The 19,380-nt window shown below is 33.9% G+C and overlaps 2 protein-coding genes across 2 annotated transcripts; both read left to right on the forward strand.

The window, feature by feature from the left end:
• Positions 1–1,901: 1,901 nt before the first annotated feature.
• Positions 1,902–5,431, forward strand: LOC134231623 (uncharacterized). Its single transcript, XM_062713607.1, has 2 exons — positions 1,902–2,026; positions 3,284–5,431. Exon 2 carries the CDS (start codon positions 3,285–3,287, stop codon positions 5,304–5,306), a length of 2,022 nt encoding a protein of 673 aa, XP_062569591.1. The 5' UTR covers positions 1,902–2,026; position 3,284; the 3' UTR covers positions 5,307–5,431.
• A 9,257-nt stretch (positions 5,432–14,688) lies between these two features.
• LOC134231621 (uncharacterized) lies at positions 14,689–18,460 on the forward strand. Its single transcript, XM_062713606.1, has 2 exons — positions 14,689–14,798; positions 14,915–18,460. Coding segments are annotated over exons 1-2 (2,052 nt in total). The 5' UTR covers positions 14,689–14,796; the 3' UTR covers positions 16,965–18,460.
• The last annotated feature ends 920 nt before the right edge of the window (positions 18,461–19,380 follow it).

The raw sequence follows: 19,380 nt of genomic DNA on the forward strand, positions 1-19,380 counted from the left end.
TAATTTTTATCATTGTAAATCATTTGTATGTAAATGTGAGCATGGAATCAGTAGATAATGATGTTCATATTGTATTAAGTGTGTAAAATGCTTGGAAAAATGCATCACTTTTTTCCGAGCGCGATTTAAAAAGTTGGCCTTTTAGAAACACACGTGTAGTATTTTTGTAGTAGACCATAATGCAACTCATTGAGCTGATTGGTCGATTTGTCAGTCACGTTGGTTCCTCACTTAACATGTAAATTTATTCCGACGTCACAGAAAATAGTTTCCTCGACCTGTTCAAGGCAAGTCTTCTTTAGTCTATTGAAATAATAGTTTATTTGAAGCAACCAATTATAATAAAAATTGAATATTCCTGGCAAATGCCATTAGTAGGGGGTATGATAGAAATTCTAAATTGCCATAAAACTAGAAATTTAAAAAAATGAAGAGTACAATCTCTCCTCTTTGTCATTAGGGGTGTGCTTGATTGTAAAGTCAGATTTCAATTCCAAGAGTTCCAAAAGTTCTACCAATCAAGTAAAACTGGAATCAGAATTAGTTCACAATATGGCTGCAGCTTGAAAAATAAAGAATTTCTTCCTATATTATTTAATGATTTATTGTAAGACGCAATGGAGGATGAAAATGCGAGTGAATGCTGTGAAGAACAGAATATCATGCTGTGAGCAGCTCTTAGGTAAACTTAAAATTAACATGATTTGAATAATATGAGAACAATATTTAAATTTTGATTTGCAAATAGGTCTATAGGACTGTATTAGGGTCCAAATACAGGGAAAAACTTCATACATGTTTTAATCGCCACTCTTAACAAATGTACACAATAGTCACCATCTTTAATTCCTTTCACACCACCTCTCAACACAGAATTGATAGAACTGTGCCGGAATTGAATTCCGGCGAACTTGATTGTAATTCCACCAATTCCGAAAATTCCACCTACCAATCAAGCACGCCCTAGATTAAAAGTGCAAGCAAGGTTAAACAAAAATGTATGGCACGCCAAATTCACAAAAATGAGATAAACCTAGTTTCACAATTGATAAACTAGGTTTATCGACTGTAAACTATAGTTTACAAACCGTAAACTATAGTTAACGATTCGTTAAGTATAGTTTTAATCTGTAAAACTATATTTAACGGTTGTTAACTATAGTTTACGAATGGTAATCTAAGTTTTTCTGTCTGTAATAAGCGTTAACAATAGATTTTGTTGATAAACATAGATTCACGTTTGTAAACTGTAGTTTACAATGGTAAACTATAGTTAGGAGTTGTTAATCCTAGTTTCACAAATCGTGAAACTTTATTTATCAGATTGTTAACTATAGTTAACGGTTTGTAAACTACAGTTTACAAATCGTGAAACTGTATTTATCAGATAATCTATGTTTTGCAATCGCAAACGATTGTTTTCAGTGTTAAGTATAGTTTACGGTTGTGAAACATAGATTATCGTATTAACTATAGTTTACAGATGTTAAATATAGATTAACGTTGTTAACTATAGTTTACAGTCCGTAAACTATAGTTTACAACCGATAAACCTAGTTTATCGATTGTGAAACTATGATTATCTCATTTTTGTGAATTTGGCGTGCCATAAAAATGTCTGAGGAACAGTTATTCAGTATGGTTTATACTGTATACAGCCATCTTTCATAATCAGCTACATGTACATGATATAACAAATCGCAATCTTGGAGAGGGTTTAGGCCCCACTTACAGAAGTTTATTTCGCCCCTCATTGAAAAATCCTTGATCCACAAGACAGATAAAAAAAAATTATATCTTTTAAGAAAAATTAGATCCTTTTATACGGTCCCTTATTTTGTTAGCGAAGAGCGTAAAGAATGTAGATGTAATCTTAATATTATACTGCCCTTGAGAATGATTCATACCTTCTTTTTCCGTTGAGATATACTTTCTACGATAGACATGTCAAGTGATGAACATTCTGTATATGGGATAGATAATTTCATGGTGTAGGTCAACGTACGGTTTTATAAATACTTAGTAGGTAAGGTTGAGATCTTTAGTTTCTCATATAGGATCATTAGGTGTTTCAATTATTAAATTTAAAACTTTGAAAATCATAGTTTTATAACGATGTCTGCAAAATGAACTTATTTCTTCCCTGACGTGAAAAGGGATGGCTAGGGAGCATGCATGCCATATAATTTAAGATTAGTAATAATAGAAATACAGCATGCTTCGCGTCTTAGTTCGGGGGAAGGTGGAGGGGGAGATATTCTTGATGCAGGTTTTATATACTAGTATAGCCTCACGAAATGTCAAGGTCCATGATTAAAAATAAATTTTCTTAACGTGTTTCATCTTGCTATAACGCAGTGATCTCTCTCTCTCTCTCTCATATAAAATTTTGGTCCAGTATGGTGGTTTCATTGTATCCTAAGGGCAGACAATGCTTCAACTTAATGAAATCTCCAACTACCAGGATTCCACCAACCATGGCACAACTTTTCTTAAGGAAGCCAGTAGGTGCCATGTGAAAAAATAATTACCATGCTGCTGTCAAATCTTGTCGGACAGTCGCTAATAATTTTTTGACAAAAAAACTTTAAAATTCTTTTACAGAACAGCAAAATCATATGGTTCGTACGTCTTTATATGGAAGAATCATTAGGTATTGTAGATTTAACTTGTTTGTTCAAATCATAACACTCGAGAAAATGAGACCACAATGGGCGACCTTTAGTTAGGATTGACTAAACCAGACTAAAACTGGAATTTTTTTTTTAAGAACTGTAAAGTCAAAATGAGTCATTTTACATGTATAAGAAAACATCAGCAGGCAGAATTGATTCATGTTTGTTCAAAACAAGACCCCCTTGCAACAAGGGTAGGGCAAAACCAGTTAAACCTAGTATTGTATAAGAAAAATCGTTTGGAGAACAGGAAAACCATGTTTAGTCATAACAATACAGAAGCATCTTCATGAAATGTAGAATCAAAAATAAATGTCTTCATATGGTAACCCCCGGGGATAGGGAGGGGCTACATTTGATATTCAAGTTACTTCTTGATCAGTGTTATGTATTTTTCGTGATTATTTTCCTTTGGAAAGTAAAATAAAGCTTCTTTGAACAAACTGTGGTTTCTTTACACAAGGATACTCTGTGCAAAGTTAGAAGTTAGTTCAGGAGAAGTCAATACATAATTAACAGACAGACATACAGACGAGCTACAAACACAACTTGATTACGAAAGATTTGGTGGTTTTAAATGATTTACTTTTTTAATTTTTTTTACTCAGAATGGATGAAATACACAGGATTTCGGAGGCTGTTTACGTGGAGATGTGTGATATACTAGGCACGCCTACATTAGTGGCCATACGAAGAGAAGTACTGGACATTGCTGAGATTATAAGGACGCAATCAGAAGAAAGAAAGGGAGAAAGAATTCGTCTCGGTGGAAGTCGTAGAGAAGGGTTTGGTTCGGTAGCCTCGGACGTGGACTGTATGCGCTGGAGAACGGACCATCAAGTAATATGTGGATTAAATCACGCAAATATATACCACTCAGAAAGATGTACTCTGATTTTAATGGAGTGCTCGAAAGAAATCCCTGGACTTGCTATGTTGCAGCTACTGACTCCCACACATTACGATTCTGTCAGACAATCTTGTATTAGAATTTGTGATGGTTTATACATATCAAGTGCACTATACAGAGAAAATACGATGGGTTTATTTAGGCATAATTCTACTCAGCATGGTCCTTGTGCGAGTGGACAGGATGGTGAGACAGAATACGACATTGCCTACGGTTTTGCCTGCAAACAGTGGCCTTCCGTCGCCACTTCTTTTACTCCGAGATGCCAGTCTAAAAGATGGCCACCAAATCATGTTTTGAGCGACGTCATCACCTTGGGTTGCCATGTTGTTCCAATAGGATTGAAAGGATCGCCAAAGGAAGATCTGGAATGGAGGATTTCATTCTCTTTAGCTGAACAGAAAATCATTCAATGTATGGATCACACACAGTTCATGTGCTACGGGTTGTTGAAATTGTTTCTAAAAGAGGTCCTTCTTTTGGAAGATTCAAATGGAAAACCTCTTCTTTGTTCATATTTTATGAAAACCATTCTATTCTGGGTTATTCAAAATGAGACTGTTAAAGACTGGAACCCTTCAAATCTATTGTCAGGGTTTTGGTCGTGTTTCAAGTTTTTATTGTCATGTGTGTATCACGCTTATCTTCCAAACTTTTTTATCACCGAGAACAACTTATTCATTTCAAAAGTATTTGGACGTTCACAGCGATTATTGTGTGAGCAGCTTTTTGAAATGTACAACCAAGGGATCACGTGCTTGTTGCAATGCCGTTCGATCAGAGACGTGTTAACTGGAGCGATTGGTTGTAGACAGTACAGAATAAGTACTGCCGAATCTGATATCATACCAGAAATCCACAAAGACGTTGAGCTTTTTGATGAACTTGATAGCAATGACATAGTGGCAATGTCATTTTCAAATGTTGGACATTGTTTTGGGACTCTGTATTCCACAGTCAAGAACTTACATGTCCCTAACCTCAATGAAAGACAGCGTGTTACCTTCAGGAAATATATTTCAACAATTCTTAGATCCACTGTTTTTCATTTATACAAAACATCCAACGACCTTAGCAACAAAGGAAGATTAAGAATTCTAAATGTTTGCTTAAAATTGCTGAAAGTTAGTGCAGATATGGGATTTTTTTCGGATAAGATTTATTTTGCTTTACTTCTGCACACAGTCGGTAAAAATAGTAATGCGATACAATTTCTCAGCACGATAAAAGAGAAAATTACAAAGTCTTATATCATTTATGATCGTATTGTTGATATAGAGTGTTATGATAGAGAGATTGGAGGCTTGCCACTTATGGAAAGAATGAGAAAAACTGTAGCGGTGAACATTGACTTACGTATGATCATGATAAAAGAGTTAGAATTTGAATTTAGTTTGGCAGCACGAAATTTTATTGATGTACCTCCATATGTTATGGTACTTATGTTGTTAGTGTTGTGTAATCGTGGAAACCCACAAAAACAAAACGAAGCTCTTGATGAATTGTACCTCCTCCTCCATTCTGACGAAGGACGTCATATTAAGAAAATATTAAGAGGTATATCGTGGCAGATTCTTGGAATCTGTCAAGAGGTTTGTGAAGACTATCAGGGGGCACTTTTGTCTTATCAAAAATCTCTAAAAGAAGAACCGCACCATAATTTACAGGAGGCGACTTATCTCAGAATACAAGATGTTCAGTGTAGACACGCAATGGGATAAAGATGTCTCTAAATGAATAGTATTCATCGAACTAAAGACTTTATATCTATGCAGTAGTGTTCATACAATTGTATTTTCTTGTTTATTTTGCTGTAGTATATGTTAGATGTTTTATATAAAATTCATGTTTTTATTATTCTGTTCTCACTTTGATGAATTTCTGGAGTGTTTACGTATAACTTGCAAATCACATTTGTCGAATATAAAAAGCTTATTGAAAACTACTGTATTAAAATATGTTTGTGTATAATAAATATATGTGAAAATTTATAAATTTATATAATTTTCTCTTTACTATTTTGCATTAATCTCAAAATGGTATAATTGTGATTGTTTCAAGTAACGTCTGAATTGCTTTCTTCCGCCATCCTAAGAGGTTCATCAAATATTTATAAGTCGATCATTCTGTTTTCGGAGCTTTCTCCAGTTATACGATGACTCATGTCTATTTATTTGTATGACTGAAGTTATGGGCTTCTACATGACGAGCAAGTACACAATGTCAATTTGCATTTATACTTGATATATTAAAACGAAAGACAAGCAATGCTAATTTCTAAAATCTCCACTCCTTGACGAAACAAAGCATTCGTTCATATTTTATGTGCTTGATCAAATGACTCGGAACCTAAAAAGAAGCATTTGTCTTGACGATGTGCACAGTATAAATGATGAAATTCTATATGATTAAAAATGTGGTGGAAAATGGTAAATGAGTAATTACATGTATTTGACATTGTTGGTTCTGGTTTTATACACAAAACCTATTTTGGTGGTTATATGTGCGTTTGTAACGCATCACCTTTATTAAATTCTTAAAATACAAGTTGTTTTAATTCCCGTAAAATTATGGAAGATTTTTGCATTACGAAATCAAGAAAACTTCTATGCATATCATATCTACATTGGAAAATGAAGTACGATTTTTTTTACTTCATTAAGCTTCACTTAATTAGTCATTTAAAGCAGGAAGAGCAGGTCATATACTTATTTAAGTGTATTTTATTGTACAACTTCTTTAAAGATGATCCTTGAATATTTATAGGATTTTTTCATTTCCTTAGGTCACGTGATATCAATTCCAAGTGTTCTTTTACCTTTAGCAAAAGCATCATGTATTTCTTTTTTAACCCTAACCCTAACTCTAACCCTAACCCATGCAGACAAACTCTGAATAACCTACATGTAACCCTAACCCTAATGCTAACCCTAACCCTTGCAGCCTTAACCTGACTAACCTAACCCTTATGCTAACCCTAACCGTGCAGACAAACCCTGACTAACCTAACGCTAATGCTAACCCTAACCCTAATGCTAACCCTAATCCATGCAGACAAACTCTGACTAACCAACATGTAACCCTAACCCTAATGCTAACCCTAAATCTTGCAGCCTAAACCTGACTAACCTAACCCTTATGCTAACCCTAACCTTGCAGCCTAACCCTGACTAACCTAACGCTAATGCTTACCCTTACCCTAATGCTAACCCTAACCCATGCAGACAAACCCTGAGTAACCAACATGTAACCCTAACCCTAATGTTAACCCTAACCCTAATGTTAACACTAACCCTTGTAGACAAACCCTGACTAACCTAACCCTTATGCTAACCCTAACCCATGCAGCCTAAACCTGAGGGTTTAATAGTAATACAACATAAAATTTTATAGGGATCAAAGTTTTTAAGTTTTGTGTGAGTTATTGGTGTGTGAATCACACAGACTTGTCACGTTGGCATTTTTGATGAAGCGCGCTAGCGCTTAATGAAAAATATGCTTTCGTGCATGTCTTTGTGATTCTCACACCAATAATTCACACTAAACTTAAAAACATTCCTTATATTTACATTTTACATGTTTGGAAGCACCGAAAATATACTCAATATTTGAATTTCTCGCTGCCCTATATTGTTATACATGTACTTTTACTTATGTCGCTGTAGCGGTATTGTGACGCCACGATAACGCACGTTTCTCTGTGTATATTTCTACGCTTGAGAATACACGAAAATGATTTTCAAATCAATTTCACAGCTGGCTTAGTAGAAAAACAAAGCGAAAGTAAATATAAAAAAAAATTATGTACTGATGTTCACCTCTACATGTTTTCAAAATGAATATAGCTATATTCTGTCTCTCCTCGTTTGTTTGAATATAAATCATTGTTATACTTTTAAAACTGTATTTAAACATTGCTATGAAAAAATATATATTAAACTTGTGTACATGAAATACTGCTCGTCAGAATGTTTATTTTATCAAAAAAAAACAAAGAAATTTTAAGTACTTACTTGCTATTTATAATTTTATTTGATCATAAAATTTATTTTTCTTGTCGGTAAATGCAAGTACATTTTATTGCCTTACAAAATACAAATGTACGTACGACTTTATTAATATCTTTTTGCTAACTGGGTCATTATATCAGCTAGAGAACTTGCGAAATGCTGACTTAAAACGAGACAATTGGAATCCTTGTTTCACCAACTTGTTTGTTGATACGTAATCTTAATCGTTCGTACGTAAAGAGAATGCCTTGCTTATCAAATCAACTGGAAAAGTAGAATTCATAACTTTAATCAAAGCGCTTATGTTGTATAAAGGTACTCTTAACCATTTATTCCTCATAAAATATTTAAATATGAAACAAGCATATCAGACACTGAGGTATCTTTCTATTTCAGTTTCACTGTATAATACCGAGTTGATATCTGAATAGAAATGAAATCAATAATACGTCGTCGATATCTCTAAATATCGAGGTGAGAGAGAGAGAGAGGGTAATAAGTTTAAGAAATACCAGAAAAGTGTGGAATGAGCATACACTTTTAGACAAAATCAAGTCTATTTTTTTTATAGGATTTAGATCACATGGACTATTGCTCAGGATTTAAGACATTTAAAGTTTACTCTCTGATATATATTTTTTCTTTTTAAGATGTTTATCTTGATTTTCCTATAACTTTTGTTGAACGCTAGAAAATGAATTTTCTTTCTTTATAAGCTACGTATAATAGATCCAGCGTATGAAACAATATGACTGCCGTCACGAGAAAAGGGCCCTTAAGGTCAAATTTTCACAAATTGACTTTTTGGTAAATTTTGATTGCCGGACTCTTTCTGAATGCAAATATACATAAATTTAGAAAATATCTCACTTTTTCGATTTTTTATAAGCATTTTAGTGAGGCGCTTCAAAAATAACTCTGACGTTACTCACTGAAAATTTAATGACGTCGCCTGCGTCTTATTCAATTTTCAAAAAATCTTAAAATCACGTGTTATTTGAATAACCTCAATCGGTTTGAGCATTTAAAATATGAGAAAGTATTTAATTTTTTCCCCCAAACGACTAGTATTTAACTATTCCTGAGGGATTTCGTATGTTATTACTATTTCCATGCTAATTTTAGAGCAGATCTAGTAATTCGTAAAAGGGAGGGGGGTCTAGACAGAATGAAGGAACGGTTTATAACATAATCAGTAGGTGAATAATATATTGTTTTAAAAATCCATAAAAATCATTCTTTTTATATCAAATAATCTAATTAAATTTATAAAATATATAAAGAATTTGTAACACTTAAAGATTAAAAGAAATATATACATATATAGATAGAGAATCCCATGCAGAAGGACACCACGAGCAAATAGGGGCACCCCTCTCAAAAAGAACATCGATTCCGATAATTAAAAAAACTTGTGAGACAGCATTCACTCACAATTACACACGCACGTAACTTTCTTCTGTTACTATAATAATAATAAAAAAACACCATGAATTTTCTGTATCACCAAAAATTCAATTGAAAAATAAATTCAGATACGCTATGATATGTAAATTTGTTTTTAAAAACGTTTATTGCTTTATAAACATTAATGAAAAAATATAAGTTCCCTTTTTCCATGCAAGCGGATTTTAATTTTTTTTCACGTTTTTGAACATTTTATTTAAAAAATAAAATGTTTAAAGCTCTAGGTTTCCACTATGTATACAATTCATCTTCGTTGCCAGTCTTAGTTATGGCGTAAAACGTGGTAGTAAATTGGCAAATAAAGGACAAAAGTACTTTTTGAGTTAATATACTTTTCAGTATTGTACTGCAAACATCGTTAAAACAGATAAGTGGTCGCTATTTCCTAATCCGCTTTGGTTACCATTTCCTCCACAGCATTTTCATCCTTTGTGATCACAAGATCCAAAATGGTTGGAATGTTCGTTCCTCTCCACCTTGATGGTTTTGTGACGGTTTGGAACATGAAGTTGTCCTGCAGACAATCTATGAATTTCTGCTCAGCAGAGTTATCACTTTTTGTACACAGTAAATCCCAGTCTATATTAAGATAGTCGAAATCTCCCATAATGAGATAGTGGTTGCACTTTATTCTTGAGGCTTCAGTTATCAGGTTTCTTAAACATTCATTTTTTTCTGTTTTTTCGGTATTGTCTGACGTTGACCGATAAATGAGGCCAACTAGGAAATAGTCTGTGCTGTTTATCTTTATTTTCACAAAAAGCTGCTCCTCAAAGGACGCTGAAAGTTTTGCCTCCTCTGCAAAAAGAGAATCATGTACATATAAAAGTAGTCCTCTACCTATGCTGCTTTCAATATTTACATGAAACATCCTGTATTCCTTCGTCCAATCCATCGTACATTCAGCTGGATTATGTGCACGCAGTGCATTTTTGCCTTCACTTCTGTTATTCCTATTGTCAATGGCTTTGTGTCCCTTATCCTGACCTGGAACTCTTCGAACTTATTTCTAAATTGTTCTGCATTGGTGTAAAAGAACGAAGTTTGTTTATTACTTTAAAACTATATACATTATTTACATTCCTCTTTGTATCTTCTAGTCTGGATCGCTTACCCTGAGCTTTACCACTTTCCTTGCACACGGTAATTGAATCCCCCCGAACCATTTTTATTCAGTTCCTTGGCTTTCATATACAGTTTCTTTTCATTTTCCCTCTCTGTGCGTGTCAAATCATTTGCGAGTCGTACTTCACTGAATTCAATCGTTTCCCGCAACTTTCCACCTCGTTTAAAGAACTCCACTCTTTTCTGAGGATGAGAAGGTAACGAGCAATGGACGGCGTTTCTTATCCTTATTAAATTTACCAAGTCTCACTAACTTTATTATGCTTTCATCTGTGATGTTCACTTCACAAACATCAGCAATTTCTTTCACCTGATCTTTGTCATAGGAATGACGTACTTCCTTATTGTCTGAGTCATTTTCCTCTATCAGATAGATGATCATGTTACATTCTCTGTTTTTCCTCTCATTAATTCACTCAGTACTGCTGATACTGGCACGGTGTGTTTTCCAGATTCTCTAGCAGTCTCGTCCTCTGTATCAGCTTGATTTGATTCTGTTGATTTCTGTATTGCCTCAGAAACTATCTCCCTCACTTGATTTTCACTGCATTTCTTCTCCAGCTCGTCCTACGGATACTTAATTCTACTGTCGAACATCTTCATCATGTCTTTACATCTCTCAATTTCTCTGTCCACAATGATATTTTTCTTAAACTTTTCTCGGCATGGCACACAGAACCACATGATATCGCTACTGTCCATCAGATTGAATTCTTAATGAATGATGAAAATAATGAAAAGTAGTAGCATATAATGACAAAGTAGTAGCATATAAGTATTGGATATATGGCGAATACAGTTCTGTATTAAAAAATATCAGAGAATTTGAGGCCCGTTAGAGCCTCAAACTGTCTGATATTTTTTAATACAGAATTGTATGAGGCATATATCGTACTTAAAACATTGCTTTTGAGTTACCCGAGACAGTCCGATATTAGAACAAAAGATAAAGGTGTTAATGACCACCGAAGCAGCAGGCTTAAGTGAAAAGTACTCCGTATTTAGTGATTTGGCTACACTGAAGAAAGTATTTGAAAGAATTTGAAAAGGAGAGTCGGGACAAAACTTTTCTTCATTTAAACATACACGGAGATTAAATTAGTGCAACGAATTATTATACAATCTAGTGAATGATGAATTTGAAATGAAGGGAAATTAACGATATGAAGAATCAGGGTTTTCCATCATTTGAAATTTTACTGTGTTGCAAAGTATATGCGAAGCACTAATATTTCGCGGTATTTTCGTGAACAAATTTGCAATTGAATCACAACTAGAAAAGATTAAAAACACACATTTGTAATTACAAAAATAGCTAATTCGTTACACCAATGATTTGCTCGTACATATAGATAAAAGGAACAAAAAAAACGTTCTGAAAAGAAGAGGAAATTCTGAGTAGTCGAACTACTTAACATTTTTGAAAGTAAAGGATGACTGCACTTAACGCCGGTTTTTGGGTCTTTTTCGATCTCTGTTGTTACATTTATTTTTGGTTTTATTTTTGTTTCAAGTCATTTATTATAGAGTTAGGTCTATTTCCAAATGAAATGCAATGTCATAAATGTTATAAACTGCGTTGCAATGAAATAATTCGTTGTTTCCTTACCCCACCTCTCTGCAAATATTGGGAAATTAGACTTATCTGCTCTTGATTGAAGATAAGATTTATAAATATGCATAAGAGGTGGAGCTAATATTGTGATGAGCTAGTGGTCTAAAATTAGAATAGCTACTGTATTTATATTTGGTGCATTCTCTCTCTCTCTCTCTCTCGTCATATGTTTGTCAATATTATTTTTTAAGTTTTCAAATAAAGTATATATAACTAATAACAAATAACATCGACCGGTAGAAGTAGCCATTCTCATTAATAATCAACAGCAATGGCATATATCAATAATTCGCGTGTTCGAATATAAGTGCCGACTAGCTCAGTTGGTAATGCACAGAATCAATTATATGTAGGTCCGGGATCGAGACCCGATAACAACAGTAAGACTGACTTTCTTTTTTCCCTTTTATAACAAAGAAAGAAAAACATCACAATTACTCAAGTGTTTTTTTAGTTTCTTTTATAATTACTTTTCCCAATAAATTAGCGTGCTGAGGATGGTATGATTTCAATTTTATTTACTGGATCTTACTTTGGATGTTCATGTTAAGCAATGATTCAAAACATAATAAATAAATCTCTTTTTTCTTGTAGACTACGAACATGTAGAGACATGCATTCAAAAATATATAAGGATAGTAAAATGAAACGCTTATGAGATAAATATAACAATAATCTTATTGATATCTAAGAGAAAAAAAAATATCCCGTGGCTCGATGGGAATGAATTGAAACAGATACGAACAATCACTATCGGCAAGCAGAATGCGTGTTTCCTTACACGTCACGTGATGGAATTTTAGTATTCACAGAGTTACCTGGGTATAGAAATCACGTGGTTTATTATAATATTCAACAGGTAACAACGTGGTCAAAATGGCCAGTATACTATAGAGAAAGTGAACACAGAAGAAACAGTTTTTTCTCTTTTTAACCATCAGCGCATGTTTGTCTATTGATCTCCTTTTAATATGAGGTAATATATATAAATATACAACTACCATAAAAAGGAGATCAATAGACAAACATGCGCTGACTATGTATTAAGCCTGTAAAAAGATGGGCGTACTCATTATCCTATGGAGATTCCAGAATATGCGATGACCCCTCCCTATAAAAACGACTTCGAACTTCGTTAATACGAACTTTTAATTAACGTAATTACACAAAGTTGCAGTTAAGACATTGACCATTTCTGCCATTGAAAGAGAAATGCCCATTTTAAAAATTAATTATGTCGCAATTTCTAAGTTTCCTTAAGTGCAGTCATCCTTTGCCGTGTTTATCAGGTTTCTTGATCGTGTTACCACATTACAAAAAAGGAACTTCAGAACAGTAAAATATTTGAAAGAGTTCCTTGAACATCAGTTAAATGACTTCGGTACGATGTTATGTTTGACTTACAGTCCTTACATAATTCTAGAGCCGTGACTCTATAAGGAAAGACATTTTTATATATTTTTCATAAATACAATGTATTTTATTACAACTACTAATTAATTAACTGGAACATTGAATTGTGAAAACAATTTATTTGTCTTTGTTCCGTCATGCGTAAAGTCCGGCGACGGTCTAGGAGATAATTGATTGTTTACTCAAGGTGAAGCTCTAGTAATTAAGTGTTATAACTTGTTGAATTGAAAGACGGTAGAATTGCATGCTCGATTAAAGTTTCAGTTAGAGATAATTTGTGTGTTTAGATTTTCTAATTATCACAACTCTTACTGTGTCGGCAAAAGTTTTACTGTGTCGCATGCATGGAATTTGAATCGTTACTGTGTCGGAGAAAATTTAACTGTGTTGGGAGCAACACAGTAAAACAGCTCATGGAGAACCCTGAAGAATATTTACAGAATATTATGCAGATTCTAATTAAAGGTACACTAGTCTATTTTATTTTTTATGATAAGCGTCAACAAATACCTATGTTTTTGATGTTTCATAATACAGAAAAAAACAAACATAATCAATAATCAAGGAGTTTTTAGGGAAACGCTGCCAATCTTTCAAATTGAGCATTAATTATCATATACTAGGCCTAGTTACCTTGATTTTGCATCTATATGCATTTTCCTTTTAATAAGAAAAATGAAATTTGTGTTTTATTATGAATTTATTGTTTGGGCTTTGAAAGTTTATTTCCTTCTCTGGGGACCCCCAGTGAGTCCAGTCTTTGTCAAAAACAAGAGAAAGGGGTTGAAACACTTTTCTAATTTTAATACGTTTATTAGAAGTTTACCGATTTTTTTGTATTTTTTGTTTTTACTTTGCATTATCTGGTCTGCTGCATGTGCTTCTTCCTATCATACTATATTCGATGTAAATGAAAGTTTGATTTTTTTTTTTTTGCAATTCTGTAAGTGCAATGTTAACTTTCTAAATCATCATGTTAGAAATTTTAATTGATTTTTGGTAAATAAACACATCTTTTATTTCTTTTGTTCAGTTGCAGTCCAATTTTGAAGGATATCAATGCTGAGACAGTCTGATATTACGATTAATATCAGACTGCTCACTAATATCGGACTGCCAAAGGTAAATTTTTAGAGTGCAAGAACAAAGCATTGACATCACAGCAATGTTTTAATGAAAACTAGTAGCATATAATGACAAAATACCATCATATAAGGACAAAATACCATCATTAATGAAAAGTTGTAGCATATAATGACAAAATACCATAATATAATGACAAAATACCATCATGTAATGAAAAAGTACCATCATATAATGACAAAATACCATCATATAATGACAAAGTACCAGCATATAATGACAAAATATCATCATATAATGACGAAACACCATCATATAATGCCAAAATACCATTATATAATGAAAGTTTTTCACAAGGCGTTCCATCAATAACTTTTCTAATGCTTAAACAGAAAACGAAACAAGATTTTCTGGATATCGGTATTTCCCTTTAACAGATCAAACACAGCCCGCCATTTGAAGAGAATACAAGAAAAACCCTTATAGTGTTACATATACATGTATGTATAATTTTGTTCATTTTAATATCTATCAGGAATGTTAAATTTCTCAAAAAATGATATAAAATTCTGACTTTCCTTTCAATAATGATTAAATAAACATAACCTATTCACAGGATGGATCCCATTCCCCGTCTATCAGAGGTCCTGTATGTTGGTCTGTGTCGTAAGATAGGGACACCGACAGAAGTGGCCATCAGAAGGGACGTGAAGGACACGAGGGAAATGATAATAAAACCTGTTAATAATCATAAAGGATGTGCTGGAATGGAGAGTGGTAGTCATAGAGAGGGATTTCGGCTGATTTCATCTGACATTGATATAATGTTATGGTTTTGTAATTATAAATTAATTACTGAAATCTCCCAGTCTCGGTTTTATAATACATCAAAGCATATCATTATGCTAATGGAAGATTCTGATACACCACCAGGATTTGTCAGATTACGCCTCCTGACACCATTGCCATACATAGGCATGGTACCATGTCTTGTTTTCTTAAATGGCGGGGCTTATTTATCAAGTCTGCTGTGGAGAGAACACTATTTTCAACACAGGATTAAGACAGTTCCTAACCCCGAAAATGTCAGAATCCATGGTCCTTGTAGTAGTAATTTCATTGGACCTATTGAATTCGATGTAGCTTACTGTTTAGCCACATTTCCTTGGCCTAAACTATTAGGAGGTTGGATTGAAAGATGCCATAGACACACCTGGCCGCCGGTATATGTGTTAGAAAAAATCCTAAAAAATGAATGTCACTGTATGCCTATTGGTAGTAAAGTTGATGTGACTCCTAACGAACTGGAATGGAGGTTATCATTTTCTCAAGCCGAGCAACAACTAGTGTGTACCATGAATCATGCACAATTTCTATGTTACGGACTCCTGAAAATATTTCTGAAGGAAGTTATCAATTGTGCGGAGGATAAATTACTGTGTTCATATTACATGAAAACCACAATGTTCTGGATGATGCAATTAGGACAAGTGAGGTGGTGTCCAAACAACTTACTGGATTGCTTTTGGAAGTGTTTGAAATATCTTCTTCATTGTGTTTATCGTGGGGTTTTCCCTAATTTTTTTATCCCACAGAACAACATGTTCATGAACAAAATTGTTGATGATTCACGTGAATCTCTTTTACAACAACTTTATCAGTATTACACAATGGGCGTGTCCTGTCTACTGTCGAGTCCGACTCTCAGATCAATCCTTGAACCAGCCCTCAGTAGCCCGTCCTTTGTATTATCTCCTGCTGAGGGAGAATTCATAAGTATTGCAAATTTAGATATATGTGGCATACGTGAATTCAAGCGCTTAAGAGTTCCTGCTCAACACATATGGGAATCGTATCTTTATTTAAAATCAATTAACGCACTATTTCGGTTTTCAAGCTCACCACACCAATTATTACTATTACAGTACTATACTGCTCAGATTCTTGTTCGTTTAGCCTTTATAATGACAAATAGTGCTTCATATTGCACCCATAAAAATATCTATAACTTAGATACAAAAATTTGTGGCATGTTGAAAATGGCAGCAAGATTAGGGACTGTGCCTTATTTACTTTATCTCGCATTGTATTACTACAGAACAAGACGATATGACAAAGCAGTACGATTCAGTAATCTCACTAAACGAAAATTGTTAGATGACTTTATTATATATCAATATATTTTTGATAAACAAAGGTACAATAAAACTGTAGGTAATCTATCTTTGTCTAGAAGAATGGGATTGGTCTGGGTGGATGATGTGTATTTATTTCACAATGTTCCATGTATTGAAGAATTATTTTTAGAACAAAATGTTAGTCAACAAAACGGAGGGCAAGACCAACATTTACCACCATTTGTTATAGTAGAGATGTTGTCTGTGTTATCTCACTATAGACTGGGTAATAGATCTCAGTGTTTACAGTCGCTGACAGACCTACAGACACTATTGCTCTATGATGACGGGACATATGTTCCTTTATACACCAGAGACCTATCCTGGCAGGTACTAGGGATCTGTCAACAAGTTGTGGGAGACTTACACGGGGCGTTACGGTCTTATGAAGAGTCGCTCAGACAGGAACCATTCCAGGGCATAAAAGAAGCTACATATTTTAGAACAGAATGTGTTAAACAACAATTACAAAGAAATGTGTACATGTAAAAAATAATATGCAAAGTTTCTCTTATAATTTAAAAGTGTGCAGACCAGCTGTACAAAAAATGCATGGCACACTGAGATAGCCAGTTGGCAGGAATCATTGACAATTTTAGCAAAGTTTAAGCGGTCGGTAAAGGTGAAAAGTATGGATTTACTTTTTATACGCATATTAAAACTATAAAAAGTTGCATTTTGATGTTTTAACATTCCTCTACTCCTTCTCCCACTCACTACTTACATACAAAATGACGTTTAATTTTAAAGCAATGTCTACAAGAATGACAAAGTCAGTAAGTGAACATTTGTCAAATGAAAGAATAACAACAATAGATGCGGGGATATCATTTAGTGAGTTGAGTACTCATAGTACCTCTAGTTTGTGTGCTAGATCCATGTGACGTAACAATTATTTAATGTTACTTTTCCCCGTAGTTTACAGTAAGTTCCACGATCGATACAATGACCATGTCAGCAATACATAATATCATTAAGTCAAATGCTAACTGACGTTTTTTTATACTAATTTGCATTGGTTGGAGCGTCTGCTCTAAGAGTTGCGAAATTAGGAGTTGATCCTAATGTAGCAAATTCGAATCCCACTGTGGGACATGTCGACATTTATCAGCTAGCCCAGCATGTCAATTGCTTTTGATTTATTACAACATAACCTCAGTCTGAGTCGCTGTGTCCCGTATCATTTCTTTCATGGATCGGAATTTCACCTTCAGTTTTAAGGAATTTTCCTATATATGTCTATGTCAAACTGTGGTCGGCCATTGTGGCTACGCCTTACCCAAGGGAGTCGTAATTTGAACATACTTGAATCTACCATACCTAGGTGCTTCCATATAAATATGATGAATTATGGCTTTGATAAAAGAGAAGATTACAAAGCCTTATATCATTTATAATCGTATTGTAGATATAGATTGTTATAATAGAGAGATTGGAAGCTTGCCACTTATGGAAAGAATGGGGAAAACTGTAGAAGTGGACATTGACTTACGTATGATCATGTTAAAAGAACGGAATTTGAATTTAGTTTGGTAGCACGAAATTTTATTGATGTACCTCCATATGTTATGGTACTAATGTTGTTAGTGTTGTGTAATCGTGGAAACCCACAAAAACAACACAAAGCTCTTGATGAATTGGACTTCCCCCTTCATTTTGACAAAGAGCGTCATATTAAGACAATATTTAGAGGTATATCGTGGCAGATTATTGGGATCTGTCAAGAAGTTTGTGAAGACTATCAGGAGGCGCCTTTGTCTTATCAGAATTCTCTTAAAGTAGAACCGCATCATAATTTAAAGGAAGCGACGTATCTCAGAATACAAGATGTTCAGTGTAGACATGCAATGGGATAAAATGTTTATAAATGAATATACATGTAGTGTCCATTGAATGCATACTATGTTTACGCAATGTTTTTCATGCAAATGTATTTTGAGGTTTACTTTGCTGTAGTATAAGTTTGATGCTGTATATAAAATTAATGTAGTTTAATTTAAATCTCTTCTCATTCTTATAAATTTCTTGAATGCTTACGCATAACTTGCAAAGTACATTTGTCAAATATAGGAGTTTTATGAAGAGAATTACATTTACATTCGACAGCTGACTTTTACATTTTAGTAAATGGAGTTTATTTGTGTTTAAATTGTAAAAGTTAGTCGTCAACTGCAAAAGTAAGTCTCTTCATAAAACCCCATTAATATAAGCTTATTGAAAATTTCTGTATTTACAATATGTTGTGTATATAAAATATGTGTGAATATATACACGTGTACATGTATATATTTTTCTTTTTTAATATTTTGCATCAATCTTAAAATGGTATAATCGCGATTGTATATTTGTTTAATGGACGTTGAGATTGAATACTGTTCGTTATTTCCATATCCTTCTTTCAAATCAAGTATAAAACAATATTATCACAGATAATTCAATTTATGCCTCTATGAGAAATATATTATATTTTACACCTTAGGATAATTCCGCATATCCCTGCGCAGTCTGCAGGATATGTGCCTTTATCGCAGCGCAGTTATCATATAACCTTTCATTGCGAAAGCGCAAGCGTTTCCTTTCGCACAGAGTAAACCAAACAAAATCCTTCATTTTGTTGCGCCATTTTTGTTAGCCTGGTAGTGCCTTGAAAAAAAAAAATGTTTATGGAAAAGCCTTTAAGGGGACTTGCGTACATGGGGCCTCAATTATTGGTCAGCTTCTTAGCGGAGAATCATCGGTCCCTGTAATTTATGCAGTGGAAATTATCCCCATATCGTGGAACCTATTACGATGAAGGCACAGATGGGTTTTGGTGTTTACCTCGACAACCCCCTATGAAAAATTGTGAAAACAAGGGGACCTTTTTGCCCATGCATTTGAGAGGTTTTAGGAATGCATTGATCGT

This window comes from Saccostrea cucullata, unplaced genomic scaffold (genome assembly GCF_032062105.1).
Source record: "Saccostrea cucullata isolate Sc308-1 unplaced genomic scaffold, CSIRO_AGI_Scuc_v1 ctg7813, whole genome shotgun sequence".
NCBI classification, from domain to species: domain Eukaryota; kingdom Metazoa; phylum Mollusca; class Bivalvia; order Ostreida; family Ostreidae; genus Saccostrea; species Saccostrea cuccullata.

Coding starts and splice junctions, on each gene's coding strand:
- LOC134231623 (XM_062713607.1), top strand. CDS start 3,285: ATGGATGAAATACACAGGATTTCGGAGGCTGTTTACGTGGAGATGTGT.